Below are 21,853 nucleotides of genomic sequence, written 5' to 3' on the forward strand. Positions count from 1 at the left end.
CCTCCTGACAGAAAGCATGTGAAATCTGTATGAACTGACCTGCAGGTTTTGTTCTACAAGGCAGCATCTACTGCCTGGACAGGAAGCTACCTCCAGTCTATAAAGCACCCACATTTCCTCTGGCAAGAGAAGAATCCACAGGCCACAGAGGGAGACGCTCATTCCCAGGTGACCGTGTTTTGTCACCCGTGGCTTCGTGGAACAATGAGAACTGTCAACCCTGAGGCAGGAGGCAGAGACACCCTCCAGCTTGACAGCAGGTCCCAAGATGCCCCCACCGCCCCCACCTCCAGGCCAAGAAGGCAGCTTCCTGAGGAAACTGGCGAGAGTTGCCCTGAGTCTGTGCCATCTGCCCAAACACCCAGGGGCCTGCCTTGTCTTCCAAAGATGCCACAGAGATTAATAAAGGAGAAAAAAAAGAAAACCTAAGCTTTATTCCATGTTCTACAAAAATCAACTCACAGACCGGAAGTGAAAAGCAAAACAACAAAACAGGCTAACATTATAGGAAGTTGTAAGAATGTGATTTCACATTGGAGTTGCCCTTTGAAAAGTAATGCTTTGAGAATTTCTCTTGCTGTTCAAACCAGAGTATTTCCAAAATGTGGAAATCAGCGGTTGGTCTCCTGGGGAGGGGGGTAAAAGACGGGGCCATCCTCACAGACCTGCAGGTTCATGGCTGCCCCTGCCGGCTGCGCTCCCTGCCCGACGGCCACAGGCTCCCCAGGCTCCGTACAGTTTCGCAGCTGCAGGTCCTTGGTGAAGCACAGCTCGATCTGACCGATGGACTGTACCTCCTCCCCCTAAAGATGGGCAATGGAAAACATGTTAGGATTCAGAGCTGGGATAACGGTCACAGCTGTACGACCATCACGACTCGGAACTTGAACAATAGGCAGCTGTGACCTGGAGTCTGGGCTCCAGGAACAAGCTCCTGCCTAATGCTGAGCTGGGCGAGGGGCCCAAAGCGCCTGCTATGACGCCAGGTCCCCACCCAGAGGCTTTCGCGCCCATGTGGCGGCCGTGTGTGAAGCGCTTTCACCTCGGAAATCTGCACAGCCAGAGAGGCAGTGTAGACATAAGCACACACGTGGCACAGGCGTCGCGATCCCGGAGAGGACAGGCTCCTGCAGACACACAGGTGGAGAGCATCCTGCCGCCCAAAGAACTGAGTCTCCATCAGCTGACAGAGCAAACCACAGCTCGTGTGTATTTGGACAGGTAACCCCAGCTGGTGTCACTAAGACTGACAATGTGAACATCCCCACCTCCGAAATGTTGAGTACAGAAGCACCCCACTTCCCACTCCACTGGCCCTTCCAGAAAGGTGCCTTGGTGGGAGGGGAGTCGGGAGAGAGCAAACCCTGTCTTAGCACGGCGGCCAAGGACAGCCTGCTATTCAACACACAGCACACGCCCTGCACATGCCCGAGTGCAAATGCACACGTGCACGCACAGCACGCGCCCAGAGCATGCCCATGTGCAAATGCCCACGCATGCACGCACAGGCACGCACACACACACACGGCACATGCCCAGCACATGCCCATATGCACACACAGCACACACAGCACATGCCCAGCACATGCCCATATGCACACACAGCACACAGCACATGCCCAGCACATGCCCATATGCACACACAGCACACACGGCACATGCCCAGGGCGTACCCACGTGCAACTGCACACACGTGCACACACAGCACACACCCAGAGCATGCCCATGTGCAAATGCCCACGCATGCACGCACAGGCACGCACACGCACACACAGCACATGCCCAGCACATGCCCATATGCACACACAGCACATGCCCAGCACATGCCCATATGCACACACGGCACATGCCCAGCACATGCCCATATGCACACACAGCACATGCCCATATGCACACACGGCACATGCCCAGCACATGTCCATATGCACACACAGCACACACGGCACATGCCCAGGGCGCACCCACGTGCAACTGCACACACAGCACACACATGCAACCCCACCCCAGGAACTGCACAGAGAGCACAGCTGCCAGGGAAGGGGCCTTGTCTTCTCAGTAAAGACAGAGGACAGAGCAGCACGTCCGACCTGCTTTGGCAGAAGACACTGGATCTTTGGTACGACTCCATATAGGCCGGCTAGGGCATCTCTGATATCCGCGATCTGAAATTCAACAAAGTACATTAGAAATGAAACTTCAACAGAGAAAATCGAAGCACTGTCTATTCAGGCAGGACAGATGCTGAAAACGAGCCCCACCCCCACCGGGGGACAGGATGTGGCCTCCACCCACCTGCCATCACTCACTTTCTGTTCTCCTCTATCCACTCTTCTGTCTACACCCAGAGCCTGGGTGCCGGCTGCAAAGCAGAAAATCTGCTGATGGCAAATCACAGCAGCTCTCACAGGCCAGCACCCACCTGTCTCGCTTAGGCGGCGCGCTAGCTCTGATACCTGACAGTGCCTCCAGCACAGAGAAGCTCAGGAACACTTGCTGTCATTGTTGCTTTATTATCATTGAAATTGGTTCCCTGCATGTCAAGTCCGGGCAACAGTGTAACACACATTCCCCTTATCTACTGGAACGTGTCCCGATGAGGGCCGAAGGGCTCAAACACACACTCTCGTGGCTTCCTGGAAGGGGGGGTCACAGGGCAGCTGATGCTGTCCCCAAGGTCACCGTCCCCCGCCTCTACGCTCCATGCAGGGAGGGAAATAGGCTGCCAGCTGAGCACAGACACCACAGAGCAGGGCAGAAGCGTATGGATTTCAACACCGTCAAGACACCTCAGATGCTTCCGTCTCCGGCCACGATGCCAGAACCACAGGGTTACTCTCACAGACTAAACTTTTTCATCCACACCTGTGATAAATATAGAAACTATCTCCAAGAATCTGATATGCTTCTCTAAAACGAGTCAGCAAGCTTCTCCAGGAAAGGGCTAGAGAGTATGTCAGGCTCTGCAGGTCACGCAGTGTCTCTGCTGGACGGCTCCTCAGGCAGGTACCACAGACGACAGATCGGAAAAGGGCAGGCGTGGCCAATGCGACACTGCTTAGAAAACAGGCTGCCCCGAGGTGAAAACTGCTACCTTCTGTGTATGCTTACCAGCCAATAAGATCTGGTCATGCTTAAGTTCCTATAGTTTTATCATAAAAACAAAAACAAATTGCATGTTTCTTCCTCAAAAATAGAAAACTGAATGCTTTCCAAACTTATTCCACCTGCCCTGTCCGAACCCGAAACACACCTGTGTGCTTCCAAATCACTGCTTTAGTCGTCCCCAGCCCTTACCCACTGGGCACAGGGAAACAAAATGGAAACAAAACCCACTTAGCAACGTAACAGTCATGTAGGAAGGGAGCTTGTTTGGGTCCCTGTCACACCCACGTGCAGCTAGCTCACAGGCTGAAGTGACAGCTGTGCTGCCAGGTGCCCCTTACAAGAGGCATTTGACAGGAAGCTGAAAGCAAGACTTACCTGATAGTAATTGCCAGAAGGGATTATCCCCAGTTTCTGCAGCATGCTAAAAGGAAAACACAGGAGCTGTAGAATGAAGCTACGTGTCCTTCATTGTTCCTTTCAAACATCACATTTCACAGTAAAAATTAAGATGCTCCTAAAGGTGAGTGCTTCCTTCCAGTCTTTTGGGCAGTAAATCTGTTAACAAGGACAGTAAATAAGGGCTCCCGCACCCCAGGCCCCACTGAGCAGGCCCTCTCCAGGCCCTAGATCTTCTCTCCTACCGAAGCACCAAGTGCTTAACCTACTACATTATGGAGGTATATAATAGAATTCTTAGCTTCCAAATTCCAGACAACTACTCCAGCCCCATAACGCCCCTCGGGTGACAGCCACAGGGCAGATGTGGGCACGTGGGCTGTCTCTCTGGGCGCGGACGTCCTTGGGCAGTGAGTGACAGCGGCCTGGGAAAACAAGCCTGCCCAGGACGCATCTTCAGCCATGACTTTCGACAACCGTATACTGTTAACACGACAGCTTCTCAGGACAGCTGGTCTCCAGGTCTGGGCTGTGGTACGCCTGCAGCCAGCAAGGGTGGGGGGGTGGGTGGTGGGTGAGGGTCCTTGAAGCCCCTAAACAGACTTGCCCACTGCCTGACCTTGTGTTGTCAGCATGGGATAAACTCCAGATTTCAAAGACTTTGTGCCCCAAGAGGCAAGATTTCTCAAATTTTTATATTTACTACAAGTTGCAGTGATAATGTTTTAGACATGTTGGATTAAACAAAATATCAAGTTAACCTGTTTGTTTTTGCTCTTTTACACGAGGCTACTAGAAAAGTAAAAAGTGCCCATGTGGCTTGTACCCGACATGCCCTGGGCTGCACCATGTAGAACCCTCCTGACAGGTCGAGGAAATAAGGGGGAAATGCTTGGGGAGGCGGCCTCTCGCCCCAAACAGCGCAGCATTTTCCCGCGGAGCTCCAGCTGCTCGGGCATTCACCCCAGGCCCACCCCGTGGTCATCCGACAAGTTCCGGACAGTTAGCATTTTGTCGGGTTGGCTACCTTCGCATTCTAAAGTGAATTAAAAACTCCTGCCTTATGATAACGTGACAGGCTTGCCTCTGAGAAAAAGGCAATCTGTAGTAATGGTTTATAATAGAGAGAAAAAATACAAGGGATTTTGAGGTTGGACGTAATGCTAATTTTGGGAGTGCTAAGATTTTAGATTTTCCTTGGAGAAACTGGGAAGGAATGTGATTTCTCTGCAATTGTCCTACTTAGTTTTTGACAGACAGGAGCTCCCCAGTCACGCTCGTCCCTCGGCAAACACCGGGTCTCCCCCACCCACGGGTGGGCCATGCTAGCTTGCTTGTGAGCATGGACGTGCCACTGTGCACATGTGTGCCCACATGTAAAGCTGCCGAGACTCAAAGGTGTGAACTAAGAAGTACTTAGTAAGGAGTTGAGATATTTAAATCTTGCAGCAGTATCCACCTCTTCTCCTCGCCCGGGGCTGCAGGCAGCCGGAACTCGCACAGCACGTGGTCTGTGCCTGGACATCATGGCTCACAGTGGACTCCCTCAGTCCTGCTTCTCCCTCCCTGCCCTCTCCGCTGCCCCCGGCACTGGACACTGTCACTGAATTCTGTAAGGACCTGGGAAGCGGACATCACCTACATTCTCAAGCAAGGGAACGTTTCCATAGGTCCTGCTCTTGCTGCAAGAAAACACGGCTTCCCGGACAAAAACCTAGATAATCACATAATCACACCACACAGGACTGGGACACGCTGCTGCCCCCGCCACGTCCCGAGTCATGTACTCAGTGCTGCAGACGGAAAAGCTGGAAGGGACTGCAGAGTCTGGGGAGCCCCAGTCATCATCCCACAGCACGGAAGGAGGCCCGAAGAGGAAGAGGGCAACCAAAGGTCCAGCTGGTGGGTCAGGGCACAGCGGGGTCCCGCAGGAGCTCGGTGAGCCGGCCTGTAAACCGTGTGTGAGGGGCAGCCCTGCTGTTCCGTCCCAGCCGTCACAGCAAGCGGGACAGTACGTGTGGGACAATGACAGCCTTGGGGACGCCTCCAGACGCCGAGGGGTGGAGGCTCAGCCATCTCCCAGCAGATTTCATTCACAGCTGACCAGCAAAGATTCTCCACAGTGCTGCTCTAACCAACACACGCTGTATCTTCTCCTGTTCCGGTTATGAAAACTAGTCAACGGTTTATTATGACCACTTACATAAGGGAGAGTAAGAAGTCACAACACCAGAAACGCTGCTCAGTGATGGGCCAGGCCTGATGGACGGGCTGGGCTGGCCCTTAACAGGACAGCTTGGTGGTGGTTTTTACAAGTTTGGCAGCTCATAGGCGGTGACCTGCCTGTCTCCAGGGCTGAGACGAGGGGCAGGCAATGGCAGGACTGCGCAGGTCTGGGTACGTTCTGAGGCTTCAAGGACCCTCAGCCACCACCTCTCCTTGCTTGTTCGAGGACCATACAGCAAAGACCCAAAGGGTACTGCTCAGTCCCGAGAAGCCGATGTGCTAAGGTATACTGTTGTCGGAAGTCATGGCTGAAGACGCGCCCCGGACAGACTTGTTCCCAGGCTGCCTTCACTCACCATCCAATGACATCTGTGTCCGGAGAGGTAGCCCAAGTGTCCATGTCCACCCTGTGTCCACCCTACATGGCCATCGCCCAGAGTAACTTGGGAAGGCCTGGCAGGACACGCGAATATTAGACAGATCCCACTGGCCGTTCACTAGGGTCCCCAGCACTCGAGGCAGGGCTCTGCTGTCATCCCCATGATGGGGACCGTCACACCTGAGAGTGTCAGGTGCAGAGGTGACGCACCTGTGTGGAGCAGCAGCCGAGCGTCACCTACCTGTTTAGGGCGAGTCCCTTGTACAGATCCAGACCTTTCCCGAAGTATTTCTTTTGTGAATTGAGAGCGTCCAGCTGGGCTGCACAGGTCCCATGCTTCTGCCACTCATGCTTCCTGTGGGGATGTTTAAAAAAGTCTAGTTGAAAAGTAATGGAACTAATAAAAGGTTCACAGGTTCTCTCCTAGTACAGGGTATTCACATGCCAGGGACATCTCACTTCTTTCACAAAATAGAAAAAATAAAACTTGTTTGTAACACAGGCCGTGATTTAAGCTTCTCCTCCGCTTAGAACAAGGCCGTGATTTAAGCTTCACCGTCTGCCCAGGTCTGCACAGCCGACCAGCTCCATCGCCTCCTACCATTAACCACAAGTGAGGCTGAGAGCAGAGCCAACGCCATGGCGCCCACACCACCGACACCAGCATTCTCCTGCCAGAGCTGGTGCTCTGCGCAGGGCCTTCCATGGCAAGGGTGAGGCAAACGTCACTTCTAAGCAGCTGGCAAGAAAGCCAAGAAATGCCCGAGGACCCGTCCCCATTTCAGCCTCTGCTCACTATGACAGCCTGTACGGCAGTGTAACAACAGCCAAACCAAGGTCTGCAAACACACAGCCATTTGTATCCAAGAAAAATGTTGTTATTGATAATAATCCCCTACATTATTGCAGATCAAAGTTTTACAGAATGTTTTCAATCTTCATTCTCACAACTCTGTAATGCGAAAATATCATTGCTGGTTTAGAAATGGGGAAACTGAGGCTCGGAGGAGTAGCTAGCTGCCTTACTGAGGGCCAGTCAGCCCGGAAGTCCCAGGGCTCGCACTTCAGTGTCATTCTGACCCCACGTTCAAGGCCATCCCGTGGCGCTGCCACACAATCCTTCCAGTCAGGACTGAGGGTAATTTACAGCCACCTCAGAACGGCCACCAGCCCGTCAACGCAGGCGGCAGCCACTGTGAGCATGACACATGAAACGGGCATCAGGTGTCTGGTGGCTTTATCGGCAGCTAAGCCATGAGGTGTCCTAAGTGACATCATGCGCGCGTTCACGAGGCACTCGGACGCAAACCGTCAGGACACCACCAGCACACGCTCCCATTCACCAAGACCGGCCCGGGAACTGTTCTCAACGCCTGCAGTGGCTGGGGGTCAGCCCGTCAGACCCGAGCAAGCCGCGAGGAAGACCACACATGGTGATTAACCAACACTCTTCACCTAGAACAGTTTCTAGAATCAGTTATCTGATGACTTCCTCTCTTCTGTGGAGCAGGAATGGGAGAGTCTTTCCAATAACTGAAAATGTAACCTGAATTGTCGGTGTCTTAGTTTGTGCCAAACAGGAACCATTGTCCTGGAGCCTTTCCTTGGGGAGCTGGGGGGGTGATGAGAGGAAGCCCTCATTTTTACACTCTGTACAAGCAAACACAGTTCCTAGCTCATAATAAATATTCAATGTCAACTATTACTATTTTTGGAGCAGGTTTAACTCAACAGACATCAGGGATAAAAATATATTAAAGTATCGAGATTAATATAATTCAAAACATTTAACATCATTTGGAGCTGGACACTTTCCAAGCAACACAGCTGTCGGTTACCAATCAGAAGTGACTCTCGTGTGGCCCTCTCAGGGCCCAGCCCCGCCCAGGCAGGACACAGGAGCAGATGCTGGGATCACCCTCCCGCTATCACCTGGGCCACCTCAGGGATGACAGGCAACTCGGCCCAGGGACCGACCGCCGAGGCCCAGGGCCACCTCGCACAGCGGGGCTGCCTCGCCAAGCCAGGCACGGCCCAACTCGGGTTCTTTTTCTGACAAACCAAAACAACAGACCAAACCCTATGCTGCTGAGGGTTGTGTACATAGCATTTTTCAATATGGCTCATTTTACTAATAGATTTAATCTCAGGAATGAGCTCAGGGCCTTCACTCTGCATACTCTGTTCTTATATGGACTGAAAACAACAGTTTTCTGACTGACAACAAAGCCAAGGTGGAGAGGCCCAGGGACGCCTCCAGCAACTGGTGCAGTAAATGTGATTCGGGGACCGTGACCCGACTGCATAATTAGGGGGACAGCACCCCACAGCGACCTCCACATGTCCTTTTGTACTTGGGAGCTCCAGAAAGCATAAATATGAATCAGTCTTCACAGTGACCTTTCTGATTTAGAACAAAAATTGTGTAATTTGACTATCCAACCTCAAAAAGTAAACCATTTTGCCTTTATCAAGCACAAAAAAAGTGCATAGTTTGCCCGTATTATTTTGATTAAATGTTCAAGGGCCCAGCCCACAGGAGGTCTTCATCTATGTTAGGTGGTTTGTTTTTAAGCCCTTGGTCACAAACTTGGCACACTGTAACAACTAGAACTATTGTATTTGTGTCCTTAGTTACCATATGGTCACGATTTCAAAGTGTACTGTGAGGTGCTATATCAATGTTTTTTCATTGTTTTCCCTATTTCAGTTCAGTAAGGCCACCACCCATTTCGAAAGCACTGTCTGGAATCCCGGCTGCACACAGGTGCTAGGGACCCAAACGATCCACCTGTCCACTCTTCACGAATGGTTCTTTTTTGTGTTGAAGGGATTTCAAGCTACAGACCCAGGATCCACGGGTCCTAAACCATTTTCCTGCCACTTCCCCGCGAGAGGAACCTCAACCTGAACACCAGTGACCAGGACCACACACGTTATTTTCATTCTATTTTGTTTTCAAAAGCTTTTCTCTAAACTCTTTTCCTAAAAAGTCTACACAAAAGTAGTCTAGGTAAAATTAACTGCTCTGGACAAAAGCTGATCAGTTGTAACCTGAATGATAAATTGCCACATTGGAGTGCGATGGAGAGAATAAAGAATTAGCTTCACTTAATATAAATAAAAGGAATGTTAATCTTATCTTCTTCAAAAGCAATGATTTTAAAAGCCGTCTTCAATTAAACACAGTATTGTTCGCTCAGCTCTTGCTAAATTGAGAGGCATTTTACTGGCACAGACTGGGGACTGAGCCTCAAGTGAAAACCTCACTTTCTCGCCTCCGTGAGTCATTTGAAGGAGACCATTAACTATGTCTTAACCACGTCTTCTTTTTTCCGGGTATGTTTCAAGATAGCAGAACAATTTCTTTAAGAACTATACTATCCTGTCTGCGTTGGAGAGACAGCTTCTTAGATATGCAAATATTGGTCTGAGTTAAACCTCGGTAGAGGACATTTTTAAAATGAAGTAATGAATGAAACAACAGCTCAAAAACAAGTTTATAAGTAAATCCCACTTGTCCTCATTTTTTATCCATTGGTGAAAGGCACCAAAAATGGCCTCACATATAAAGGGTTGCTCCAGATTAAAGGTTGTTCGAACCTCTCGGCCCAGAAGACAGTCCCAGCGTCTGCCATCTGTGCTTCCCAGGTTCATTCAGAGCGCATGTGTGAGGCTCTCGCCTGCGTCTCAAGGCGCGTGAGGGCTGTCATACTCACCAGAAGGCGCTGCGATTAGCAGACGAGTGGATCACATCAGGCCAGTACATCTTCATATCTTGCAAAAGATCCTAAGCATATAAAAAAGAACGTATGTAGTAAGATCTAACAACCAGAAACCCAGAAGGCAAACTTGACAAACTAATACACTAAAAGAACTGAGCTGGTCACTAACAACGCTCAGGTGAGTAAAACGATTCTGCTTCTTTTGCCCCAAGTGTTACACATCTAAGGAGAAATTTGAGTAATGAAAAAAGTGCATTTGAAAATACAAGCTCATAGGTGAATGGATAACAAACCGTGGTCCACCCAGACAACGGAATATTATTCAGCTCTAAAAAGAAGTAAGCTATCAAGCCATGAAAAGAACGTGAGAGAAGCCAGTCTGAAAAGGCTACACACCGCAGGTTCCAGCTATAAGACATTCTGGAAAAGATAAAACTACGGAGACTGTAAAAGGATCCATGATTGCCAGGAGGTGGAGAGGGGGATGCAGGGATGAACAGACAGAGCACAGAGGTTTTAGGGCAGTGAAACTATGTATGATACCGTAATGGTGGGTACAGGTCATTGTACATTTGTCCAAAACCCACAGAATGTACTACACAAAGAGGGATCCCAACGTAGTCTACAAACTTTAGTTAATAATAAAGTATCAATATTGGTTCATCAATTGTAATGTGCTACACTAATGCAAGCCACTTAATTTTTCTAAAGATCTCTAAAACTGCTCCGAAAAGTAGCATCGGCTAATTGAAACAAACAACACGAAACACAGCTCTCCTCCCCACAGAAGAACCCCTTGGGGCTGGGCAGTCTGCGCCCCTACACTCTGCTCGTTAACCTAAACTGAACGGTGTTCCAGTTTACTTTTCACTTTCCAACACCCGCTACACCAAAAGAGAAGGTTCTGTTAAAAAGGTGTACAAACCAACAGGATGATGTTTCTCAGCTTTGTCACCACGCCCAGTGTGGGGGTCCTGCCATGAACCCCTCAGTGCTGAACAGATTCAAGCCCCGGCTCCTCCCCTGCCCAGGCAGCCGTGGCCTGAGCCTCGTGGCCTGAGCCTCGTCCTCCCCTGGCTGAACATCTCTCAGGAAGCTGTCTGCGTGGCTATCTGCATTCCCACCTCCACGGTCTGGCTTCAGCCCCCCCAGCCCTGGGGGAATGATGTGCAGTGAGTAGGCAATACATTGCCCGAACTAGGCCACTTTGGTTTGGGACAAATACTCAGTGGGACACTCTGCTACAAGTAAAGCAACACTATCTGAACAAAGCCTAGGTCACGGTCACCTCCCTGCTTTGACAAAGGGCATTTCAGTGCCTTTCACAAGCCTGTTAACGCCCTCAGGATCTGAACCTCCTTCTCCCGGCTACTCCTGCTCCCCCACTTGCCCTCTCCTCTCTCCTGCTTTTCAGACAACAGGGCTTCTGGTGGCTTGCTCCCACCTTCCTGCCCCCTCCATTCACACCCACAGTGTGAATTTGGCATCTCGCTGCTGATTGAGTTCATGGCCAGCCCAGACCTCTCTGGGGACACACTCAACCCACCTGGGCTATTTCCTGGGCACTTCGAACACAACTGCCAAAGCCCAGTCCCCTAGCAGTGTCCCCTGTGCCTGGGAAGGAGACTGACGCCCACCTTCACAAGCTCATAAGCACAGTCCTGCCTGACGCGGCCTCTCCAGGCCAGTCAGTGAGCCCAAGAGTCTCCTTCTAGGACATCCTCTCCCCTCTCCCTTGGCACAGGCGGCCTCCAAGTAGTCAACCTCTTCACTCCCCGCACCGACTCTCAGCACTAACACGACAGGCAGGCAACACCAGCAAGATCCCCTGGACTATTTCACCTCCGGCTGCAACGCTTCGAGACTTCCCACTGGGACTTGGGTCAGAGAAACAATTCTTAACGGGCACACCAGGCTCCGTAGCATCTGGCGCTGAACACTATCCAGGCTCCGAGCTCACCCACAATGCCTTCCTCCCACTTCCCCAAAAGCTCCGTACTTTCTACCCCAGGGCCTTTGCACATGCAGCTTCCGCAGCCTTCCTCGCCCTTCACCTAGCTGAGTCAGATCATAGCTCGCACGTCACTTCCTCAGAGGAGCCTCGCTCAGTCCCACTGTCCTCAGCTCTGGCCACTTTTCTCTCCAGACACCAGGCTGTAATTCTGTGTGTGCAGTGACTCCATCAGTGCCCGGCCCCCGACTATGAGCAGGCGGGCCAGACGCCGTCTGGTTCTGCTCACCGTGCGTCTCCAGCCCCAGCACAGCACCTGGCCGACAGCAGACGCTCAGCATGCTGTTACTGAATAAGTTCAGTTCTAATTCCACTTACAGGGCCGACAATTTACCCAGAAGCATCCCTAAGGTATTCGGGGAGGTGACATGAGTCTGGGAAGAAGTGTCTGAGGAGGGAGATGTCACCAGGCTTTGGTGCGTACTGATTCCTATAGCTGGTCCAGCTTCTCGAGCCGCCTGGCCCAGGCCACGGAAGGACAAGGTGGAAAATCATGCCTTTTGGCCCAGAGCCTGAGAAGGGTTTAGAACTAATTACGTTGTCCTTCTGGGGGCTGCACATTCCTGGGAAGGACACATCATTCTAGCAAATCCTGACTCTGTCGGCATCGTCAGGGAGGCCCCAGTGACCTTGGGGACCACGGCCTCTAAGTTCAGGTACCAGTTACCCTGACAGATGACTGGTTACACACAGGCTTGTTGGCTTGCTGAGGAAAGGTGAGCACGTGCGTGCGTGCGTGCGTGTGTGTGCGTGAGGCAGGCGTCTCTCCAAGGAGCACTTCCGCTAACACCATTCATCACTCCGTCCTGTGAGTTACTTGGTAACACAAGCCCTTGTACTGGTAAGGCTGGCTCATCACTGCCCCCCATCCCCGTGCCTACTGAAACCTACCCCACCCACAGCCAGAAAGGCCAGCCGTGGGTACCACGTGCCTTTTCCCAAGCCCAGACGTCTGGAAGTCCCTGACCAGGAGTGACAAGATGGGGGACTGTGGGGCTGGCAGGCGAGAGGCGCCCCCGTGCTCACGGCCACTTGCACTTCCCAGTGGGTCACTCCCCACGGTTTGGGCCCAGGACAGAGGAGGTTAGTTCTTGTGTAATTTGTGGGGATAGTTTAGACACTCATGTATAGTAAAGTACCAGGAGTGCAAGCCTGGTGAACACATTCACGATCCCCTCATTTTGCAACACGACTTGGAGGGCGCTCCTAGGAAGAAAAGACAGGCCCTCGTGCAGTGCCCTGCAGCAGTGAGCTAGTTAAAGGTTACTACCTTAATCTCTTCTAAATGAAAGTGCCAGGATCGATTACATTCTTCTGCTTTATCGGGCCTGAAAATGAAAACGAAAACGACAGAGAGAGAGATTAGTCTTGGTTGGGATGGCTTCCCAATGACATGAGAAAACAACGCAAACACAGAGGAAGACTAATAAACACCCGGGTCCGTTAGGGTTTGCAGCTGGGTCCAAGCAACTGCCCTCCGCAAACCCGTCTCCACAAACACAGCATGACAACAGCAGTGTTCCCGCCTCATTAGATGGCGGGTGGAATAAGGGACAACGTGAACAATGGGCCCAGTGCCTGGTAACGGCAGAAGACGGCCCAGGGTGATCTTTTTACACCATAAGCACGTTGCCTCATATGTCACTCTGTCCTCACTGTGTCAATTCCGCATGTGTCAACTCTCAGTCTTGAGATGCAGCTTAGTCCACAAGGTCACCAACTCTACTCCCTAGACCCCTATTGTGTGCCCACCGTCAACAGCTGGCCCTGACCTAAAACCAGCGTGACCCAGAGGGAGGGGAGCGTCACAGCACTGTCATCCCTGCTCACAGGTGAGGCAGCAGAAGCATCAGAAAACCCCAGAAAACTAGGGTCCCAGAGACCTAAGTGTCCAGGTCACCGACAAGCCTGGGAGAAGGTGGGACTCCAGGCCGGGTCCCCAGGCCCCAGTTTAATCTGCCTCCTGCTACCCGTTTCTGCAGGACACACGTGTGTCAGCAAAGGCTGGACGGGCCTCCTCTCATCCCAGCAGTGGGACAGGACGATCCCTTTGATGGGACAAGCTACTGTGCACACTAATGCCATGAAGACATGTGCAAGTAATGAAATAGTAAAGAGAATGCAGGCAAAATCAGAAAAATAACTGGGTGTCTGCGAAGTGTGCACGATAGTAGAAAAAACCTATATACACACATTTACGTACTGTCCCAAAAGAATAACATGAGGAAATTAAAATTTAGTGATGCTAAAATATACGCAGAATCCTTACATGCATATTAAACTAGACTGTTACTGTTCTATCACAAGAGAACAACAGAATTAGCGTTATTTTCAAAAGACTAAAGATATTTTTAAATGAGGACTTAGTCTAATGAATAAACTATAGGGTCCACTAAAATAATATTAAAACCAACTCCTAACAAAATCACAGGGATAAACGTGAGCCCAGACTCGAGCTCGAGTCTCCAGTTCCCAGCGCATTGAGTGCTTGCCATAACCCGTGTATTGTCCAATAATCCGGGGGATTTCTGCAGTCATTTTCAACTTCCTAGGGAGCAAAGACACAAAGAAAATAGTTGGGTCGTGGCTTATTTAAATTCATCTAGCAACCTAATTTTCTTCTGGCATCAGTGACATACAGTACAGGACCAGCACAAAATACATTCCGCGTTAATTTACAGTAAACTCATCTGGCGGTACGTTCATGGGGAAACTACACAGGGCCAGGTGTTCTATTTGTAATGAGGGGACCATTCTTCAATCTAAATAACAATTAAAAACCTATGTTAGCTCTTTTTGTATGTGCTCAGAAATTAAGTAAATCTGATGGGAACACTCATACTTGCCCATGAATAATCTTATCATATAACCATAAATAAATGTTTGAGAAGACTGATGGTAAACTGCTAGACTCAAGTTTGTTCAGGCACCAAGTTCAAATACATCAGTGACATATAAAGCACTGAAAATTTGGAGCCATAAAAATGCCAAGGTGAGAGTAGGAGAATGTACTTAATAACAGAGATAAGATCAGAGATAAAAACCTCAGTCTAACACTTTTTAGGGAGCTCCAAATTGTTCAGCTAAAATGGAGTTTTCCCCAAATAAACAGTCATTAAGAAACAGATTTTCACTTTCAAATCCCCATGGTGAATGCACAGATAAAAAGCAGACATCAGTGGAGAGCAGCAGGTGAGGGGGCATGCCACATTCTCACCCCCGTCCTCTGCTATCATGGTGTGAGGGGAGGCAGCTTCTTTCCATGGCTGCTCTGGACATGAGGGTCTATGGGTGACTGAAACACCTGATGTCAGGAGGCTACAGAGTCACAAGGCAGAAGAGTAGGTGACAAAGTGCGGGAAAAGAGCCACAGGTCCCAGATGTCACCTCTACCAACACGCCCATTTCATCCCTAAGAAACCACAGGCAGAAGCAGGCAGGTCATTTCCCACAGTGCCCAGCAGGTGAGGGGCAAAGCCAGGACCCAGCACCCAGGGTGGGTCTTCTGCCGGCTCTTCGTCCAGGGTCTTGGAGGTGCCTTTATGGGGTGACTGGGGCCAAGGGTCGCTCTCTTTCATGGGCAGCAAGTATTCACCTGCTCCTGGCAGGCGCCTGAGGTGTGGTGCTGAGCACAACACAGCTGTCCCAGAACCTGCAGTGCCCACATCACTCATGGGGAAAGGCGCCCAGACGCCCAGTGCCCAGGGGACACCTCGACCTTGTCCGACTAACAGAACCTCTGCCATGGACTCTAGATTGAAATTAATTCCCTAACAATGACACTGCACTGGTAATTCATTTTGTAATTTCATTTCTAAAGCCTCAGGCAGGAAGGCACTTCCCTGCATATTTGCATCAGCACACAGGCACACCCACATTGTGTCACAGAAATGCCTCACCCACCTAAGGACCGTGTCCCACGCCCGAAGGACAGAGGCTCCAGCGGTACCCAAAACAGGAGCTCCCGGGCATAGGTCCTGCCTGCACGAAGCAGGGGCTGCCGCAGTTCCTAACTGCCCGGGGTCCAGGTTTCCAACAAAACTGAACACTGGGACAGGCAACTGCACTCGCCTCATCCAGGGCCGCTCTGTCCCAGAGCAGGGACAGCGACGGAGGGAGAAGGGGACAGGAAGTTGCAGAGAGAACGAGAGCAGAATGGCCTCACACAGTCAGTGCACATTTTAGAAACGAGTTTCCACATCGAGAGTATAATTTGGTGAGACTAACAAGTGAAATTTCATTTTCACTTGTCAACAGGAAAATAAATCAGTGAGGAGTGGGAAAGAATGCCACCAGTCTGAGTGCTCCAAACGGCTGACAAGCCCAAACGACCCAGCAATTACAGGCTGCTTCCAGCTCATAGAAATTAAAAGACCTCTTCTGATTTCTTGAGTGAAAATATCAGAAACACTGTCAGTAAAATTAGGGATAGCCCAGCAATATGATGAAACACGTGAGAACTGGAATGCATACCAGCTTTACAAACTGCCCAAAAGTCGGGTGCGCAGGGGTAGAGTCTGTAGGGAGCAGACTGAGGCAGCGCCTCCACTGGCACAGGGTCCCCTCTATCTCAGGCAGCGCCCCTCCACTGGCACAGGGTCCCCTCCATCTCAGGCAGCGCCTCCACTGAGCCAGGGTCCCCGCCATCTCAGGCAGCACCCCTCCACTGGCACAGGGCTCCCTCCAGCTGACTGCTCCACGAGAGCCTCAGCAGTGACACTCTAAAAGGGTAGGTGCCTGTGGGGGGTCGAGTGTGTCTCCCAGGAGTTATGCTGAAGTCCTGACCCTCGATATCTGTGAATGTGACCTTATTTGGAAATAGGATCAAAAGTCATCAAGGTAGGGTGAGGTCAGACTGGATTGGGGAGGCCCCAAATCCAACCTCTGGGCTTCTTACAGCAGCAGAGACACAAAATGGACAGCAGCATGGGACGACGGAGCAGAGACTGGGGTGACATGTCCACCAGCCACGCAACGGCAGGAGCGAGGAAAAGGCCTTCCGGAAGTGCCTGACCCTGTCACCCTCTTAGCTTGACTTAGTCTCCAGAGCCGCGGGACATCTTTGACATTCTGAGGCACCCAGTCTGTGGTGCTGTGTCACGGTCCCCAGGAGTCTAACACAGGGCCCTCCTGGAGAAAGTGTCCTGAGGGAAGGCCCCGCTGTGTGGGAGCAGCTAGCTACCCCCACGCCTGGCAGGACACGGGCAGGGAGCAAGGCTGTCAGCCAGAGGCACTCAGGGAGAAAACGTCACGTACGCCAGCTCTTTACGGGTTCCCCTGATCAAAGCGTTCAGAGGAGGCTGACACACTCACCTGGCACACTGTCGCAGGCCAATGATGGACCATAATTAGTTTCTGCCACTCTTGGTCGCCACTGTTAAAAGACAAGGAACTCATTTTTCAAGAACTTTTTTAAAGTAACAAAAAACTCATCCATCCATCCACCCATCCACCCATCTATTCACGCCATCATTCATTCAAGAAACACTGAGTGCCTGCGACAGGCCAGACACCACTATGGAAGGAGTGCAACACCCTGAGCGCAGGGCGAGTCGCGTCTCCTGAGGTGCACGGGCCTGTGAAGGAGTAAAGCCCATTCCTGGTGTCTGACAGTGAGACGTGGTGAACACTGTACCTGAGGAAGCAACAGACATGGCAGGGGACGTTTATTTAGAATGGGAGCAAGGAGGTCCTGCGGGCAGCAGAGACCTGCAGTGAGGGAACAAGCCGCCAAGTGCCTTAGCGGCACTGGTGAAACTCACAGGCCCTGAACACAGGACTGTTTGGTCGTCCATTTGGCAGCAAACAGGACCTGCACTAGCCTGCGGAGCTCCAGACAGCACCCACTCGGAGTGAAGCTTCCCTTGTCTGCAGAGGCGACATCTGAGCCCCACGCGCTCCTTCAGAGCCCGGGCTCTGTCTAGACCTGGCTAGGACTTCCCCATAGGGGACAGCGGAGCTGTGTCACACTGGGAACTCTCAGCAGGAAGCACCAGGAGGCAGAAAGGACTGCCTGCCTGCAAAAGCACTGACAGTACAGACGACGGAAAGCAGCAGCAACGGAGTACGCAAGCAGATGCTTCATTCGGGGACATCTGAGGCAAGAGTCACAAGGAAATGAGAACTAAGTCCTCACACGTTCGCTTTTGTAAATAAGTGAGCACTGCTGAGTAAGCACAGAACTCACAACACCTGAAACTTGGTTTTAAATAGGAAATCCTGATGCAGATGCTCAATACGAGAGAGGAACCACAGCGTGAGATTAGAGCTGGGGAAGTGTGAGCAGCGTCCACCGCCCCCAGGGGCAAAACCTGGTTTTACACAGGTGAACAGAGGCTGGAAGCTTAGGCCATGGCCAGGAGACGCGACCATCAGTCATTGTCCCATTGACAATAAAACTATCAAGACTCAGAATGTCCGTCTGTAACACAATGTCCACCTGCAACCCAAGCAAAATGCATGTGGGGGCAGAGAAGCATCTCCCCAAAAGCACAGCCCACTGAGCGGAGGACGAGGCCCATCCCCGGGTTCTCGGGCTGGTTCGCACTGGCGGACCTGTGCAGGCCTCCAGATCCAGGGGATCAGCTGTGTGTGCCACAAGCCTTGCTCAGGTGCTTGTCCAGTTCAATCAGGTGCACGAATGGGGCGGGGGGGGGGGGGGTACCACATATTCCAGCCTAGGTCTGCAGGTCCCATTGACTGATGACTCTTGGTCAGGCGGGGTTTCTACCTACAGGGACTGATTTAAGGGCAGATGCTGCTTTTATTTCTACTTGACAGATGAGCAAACTGCCACCCAGAGAGTCCCGAGGTCACACACCTACATCTGAACCAGCAGCTCATACTCAGCCAGCACAGCACCCCCCCCTCCAGTGACAGACGCCTAACACGAGGGGCAATAAGTAACTGATGAACGAAGCTCTTCTTGAGAAAGTGGCTTTCTGGGAAAACTGAAATACAATGTTACCTTTCAAAGTACACGATAAAACAGCAATGGTTTAATTAAAACGTTCGTTAAAAAGTTAAAAGCCACCTTTTCCCACACCTACTATATAAGTATGAAACCCTTCTATTAGGTCGACCATTAGCCAAATACAATAGAAGGAAAAAACTCGCATCTGGTATTCAAATTTCCGTTTCCTGTACAAAGTGAAGGGTCAGCCACAACACTGCCATTTACCCTAATCCGTGCGCTGCGACAGAAAGAACAAAGGGGCCGCTGAGGGGGGGAGGGAGGCTGGCTCGAGAAACTCAAAAAAAGGAACTACCACCATGTCAGATTAAAGCACTGAATCTAAACTAAAGGTGTGTCAGCCACCTCTGACCCGAGGCCTTCAGCGCACGGAGGCGCTGCGTCCGCCCGGCACCTCCCCGGGGATGCTGCGACCCTCCGCGGCCCACCCCGGCCCGGCCCTCGGCCGCGCAGGAACCCGGGGCGCCCCACGCGCCCGGCGCCGCACCGTCTCCAGAGCCCGTGCGCGCAGCACAGGGACCCGAGCGCCAGGCAGAGGCAGCACAGGAGCACGTGGCCGGGGGCTGCAGGCTTCATGGCGCCGAGATCGGTGAGAACGGCAGGCGGGCACCCACGCTGCCAAACACGCGAGGCTCTCTGTCCAGCGCCGGCCCCGCTGTCCCTGAAAACGGACGTGGTTCCTTAAGCCAGTCTGCGCGCGGGCCTGGGGGAGCGCCGGCGGCGCCTTCAACCCGCCCACCAGGAGGCTCCAGCCCGCAGGGCCCCGCCCCGAGCCCGCCGTCACGAGTGGGCCCGGGCCTCGCCCGCAGACCACCCGGAGCCCCCAGCGCCGCCGGGCCCGCTGCCTCACCGGAGCCCGCCAGACGTGCACTGCGCGCCCTCCGGCACCCAAGGGCTCCGAGAGCTTCCGCCTCCGGGCGCCGCACACCGCGCCCAGCCCCAGACACGCCCCCACAGGCGGACACGCCCCCGCAGGCGGACACGCCCCCCAGGCGGACACGCCCCCAGGCGGACACGCCCCACAGGTGGACACGCCCCGCAGGCGGACACGCCCCCACAGGCGGACACGCCCCCGACGCCGCACACTGCAGGCCCAGCTCCAGACACGCCCCCACAGGCGGACACGCCCCCGACGCCGGACGCCGCGACCCCGGACACGCCCCTAGCCCGGAGGACGCGCCCCCGCCCCGGGTTGTCCTGTTTGTCCTTTGTCCCGTTGAGTAGGCTTTCTTTTCAAGCTGGTCCTGCCTCCCTCCCGTCCCGCACCCACGAGGTAGATTTTAGAGACACCTTCTCTGACGTCCTCGGTGTCCCGTCACCTCCTCCCCGCGCTGCGGCGGAGAACGTTGCTTTCTGAGGCCAGGCTGGTACGTTAAAGGAGCTCGGACCCTCACGGTCCTGGCAGGCGGAGTGTCACCTGTCCCCTGACCGCCCTGCTGCGGGGCCTGCTGGAGCAGCAGCCGTTGATCTCCATCAGGGTCCTGTCTGTCCAGATCCAGGACCACGGAGGGCACCCCTGCACCAACCCCCTTCCTTCTGTCTGGCTGGGTTCGGTTCACATGGTCCCGACTGCGGCAGCACTTGGGACACTGGAGAAAAGAAAGGGCCGGCCTGTCAGACCTGAGGCTGCCTCCCCTTCTCACTCCCCCCACCAACACCCCATGGTTAGGTCTCTGAATGTCAGGTCTCAGAGACCTTGACTTACAGGCAGAGCCATGTGTGCAAGGAAACAACAAAGTGTTTGCTGGCCTGTCCCTGCAGACAGAGAGAAACTTGCGATAACAGAAAACGCCACAAAACAGCCACTGGCTTGCAGGCAGCCAGCGTTTTCTGTTCCAACAATGCTACCCTGTCGGCACAGCCCCTATAAAACCCTCCTCATCCTCTCCCTCGGGGCTGCAAGTCTCCTTTAGACGTACAGCCCGGGCTGCAGCGGTCTTTGCTCAGCCCGATATACTTTTCTCTCTTACAATAAAAACTTGCTTAACTTGTCTGACCATTCGTGTTCCTTTACCAGCTGACCTATCACCCATCAGCCTTCTTTGAGAACAGTCAAATGGAAAAGCAGGCCTGCGGAGCAAACCTGCCACCAACCAGCAGCAGACGTCCTTGGGCCTAAGAACCAGGGAGGTGCAATTGATGTAAATGATGTGGGATCTGCCAGCAGTTTCTGAGTGTGGGCCGGATCGGGTCTCGTGAGACCAAAGAATGGAAACACGGACCAGGACAGGCAAAGAGTTTTAAAAAGAGGACAGTTTATTGAAAGCAAAGGGTCAGAGCTCTCAAGCAGGAGGGGGTCCCGAATGGGGGTGCCCAGTGGCTGAGGCAAAGCTCTTACTTTTATACCTTCCCTTGCCTGCTTGGGGAAGGGGGCTGGAGACTTGTAATGGAATTTACCTATTAGGTTTGTCCTGTTTGCTCATCCTGCAGGGATTAGTGAACCAACCCATTCCTATCTATCAGATCTGCTTCTTTGACCGGCCAAAAGGGATTTGAGATAATTTATTAACCTTAAGGCATGTTCTCAAATCCTTGTCCTGGAGTGAAGGGAAGGGAGAGGAGGGAGGGAGGCCTGCTCCCAAATGATGGCCCTCCCACCCCTTTGCCACTTGCTTCTCAGGGCTTTACAGCCCACATTACTCCTTCCAGGTCCTCAAACACTCTACCCTCAGGGATTGTTGGTGACCTCACTGCAAAAAGTGCCTCATCCTGTGGGTTTTCTGCTGCTCTGACAACCCTCACTCTCCATGCTGAGGCCCAAGGGTGGCTCTAAAATTAGACATGATCTGATCAGGGCAATTCCCCTGGAAAAAGGATTCAGGGTCTTGTAATCAGTCTTTGGGTATAGGACAGAAAGCACACACCCATCCCAGAGGCTCCACTCCACAAACGCTGACCTTTTCAGTTCCTTAGCCATTGCTCTGTTGAGATGCTCCACTCCTGCCTTCCCCTACCCACACACGCATTCCCAAACGAGTTAATGCCCATTCTTATCTACCTCTTGAGTAAAAAACATATGGCTTCCTCAGGGTCCTCTG

The 21,853-nt window shown here is 52.4% G+C and overlaps 1 protein-coding gene across 4 annotated transcripts; it reads right to left on the reverse strand.

The window, feature by feature from the left end:
• Positions 1-403: 403 nt before the first annotated feature.
• On the reverse strand, positions 404-19,779 carry RNASET2 (ribonuclease T2). Of its 4 annotated transcripts, none has more exons than XM_074333818.1 (10): positions 19,666-19,779; positions 19,303-19,476; positions 17,156-17,216; positions 14,335-14,390; positions 13,113-13,170; positions 9,826-9,896; positions 6,348-6,461; positions 3,481-3,526; positions 2,088-2,162; positions 404-803 (listed from the first exon to the last, which is right to left on the reverse strand). In XM_074333818.1, the coding sequence occupies exons 2-10, from the start codon at positions 19,389-19,391 to the stop codon at positions 612-614; spliced, it is 762 nt and encodes a 253-aa protein (XP_074189919.1). In that variant the 5' UTR covers positions 19,392-19,476; positions 19,666-19,779; the 3' UTR covers positions 404-611. The 4 variants fall into 4 exon arrangements, with proteins under 4 accessions (XP_074189919.1, XP_074189922.1, XP_074189921.1 ...); XM_074333821.1 differs by having other exon boundaries at positions 14,272-14,390; positions 19,666-19,709; XM_074333820.1 differs by lacking the exons at positions 14,335-14,390; positions 17,156-17,216.
• Between the last annotated feature and the right edge of the window lie 2,074 nt (positions 19,780-21,853).

Source organism: Rhinolophus sinicus, linkage group LG05, assembly GCF_036562045.2.
Source record: "Rhinolophus sinicus isolate RSC01 linkage group LG05, ASM3656204v1, whole genome shotgun sequence".
Taxonomy (NCBI): Eukaryota; Metazoa; Chordata; class Mammalia; order Chiroptera; family Rhinolophidae; genus Rhinolophus; species Rhinolophus sinicus.

What these genes read in the sequence shown, in the direction of transcription:
- RNASET2 (XM_074333821.1), bottom strand. Translation starts at nt 19,391, where the DNA reads ATGAAGCCTGCAGCCCCCGGCCACGTGCTCCTGTGCTGCCTCTGCCTG. An exon ending in TTCATTTAGAAGAGATTAAG is followed by an intron (nt 9,897 to 13,112) that starts GTAGTAACCTTT and finishes TTATATGCTTAG; the next exon opens with GATCTTTTGCAAGATATGAA. An exon ending in AAGGGACTCGCCCTAAACAG is followed by an intron (nt 3,527 to 6,347) that starts GTAGGTGACGCT and finishes TTTTCCTTTTAG; the next exon opens with CATGCTGCAGAAACTGGGGA.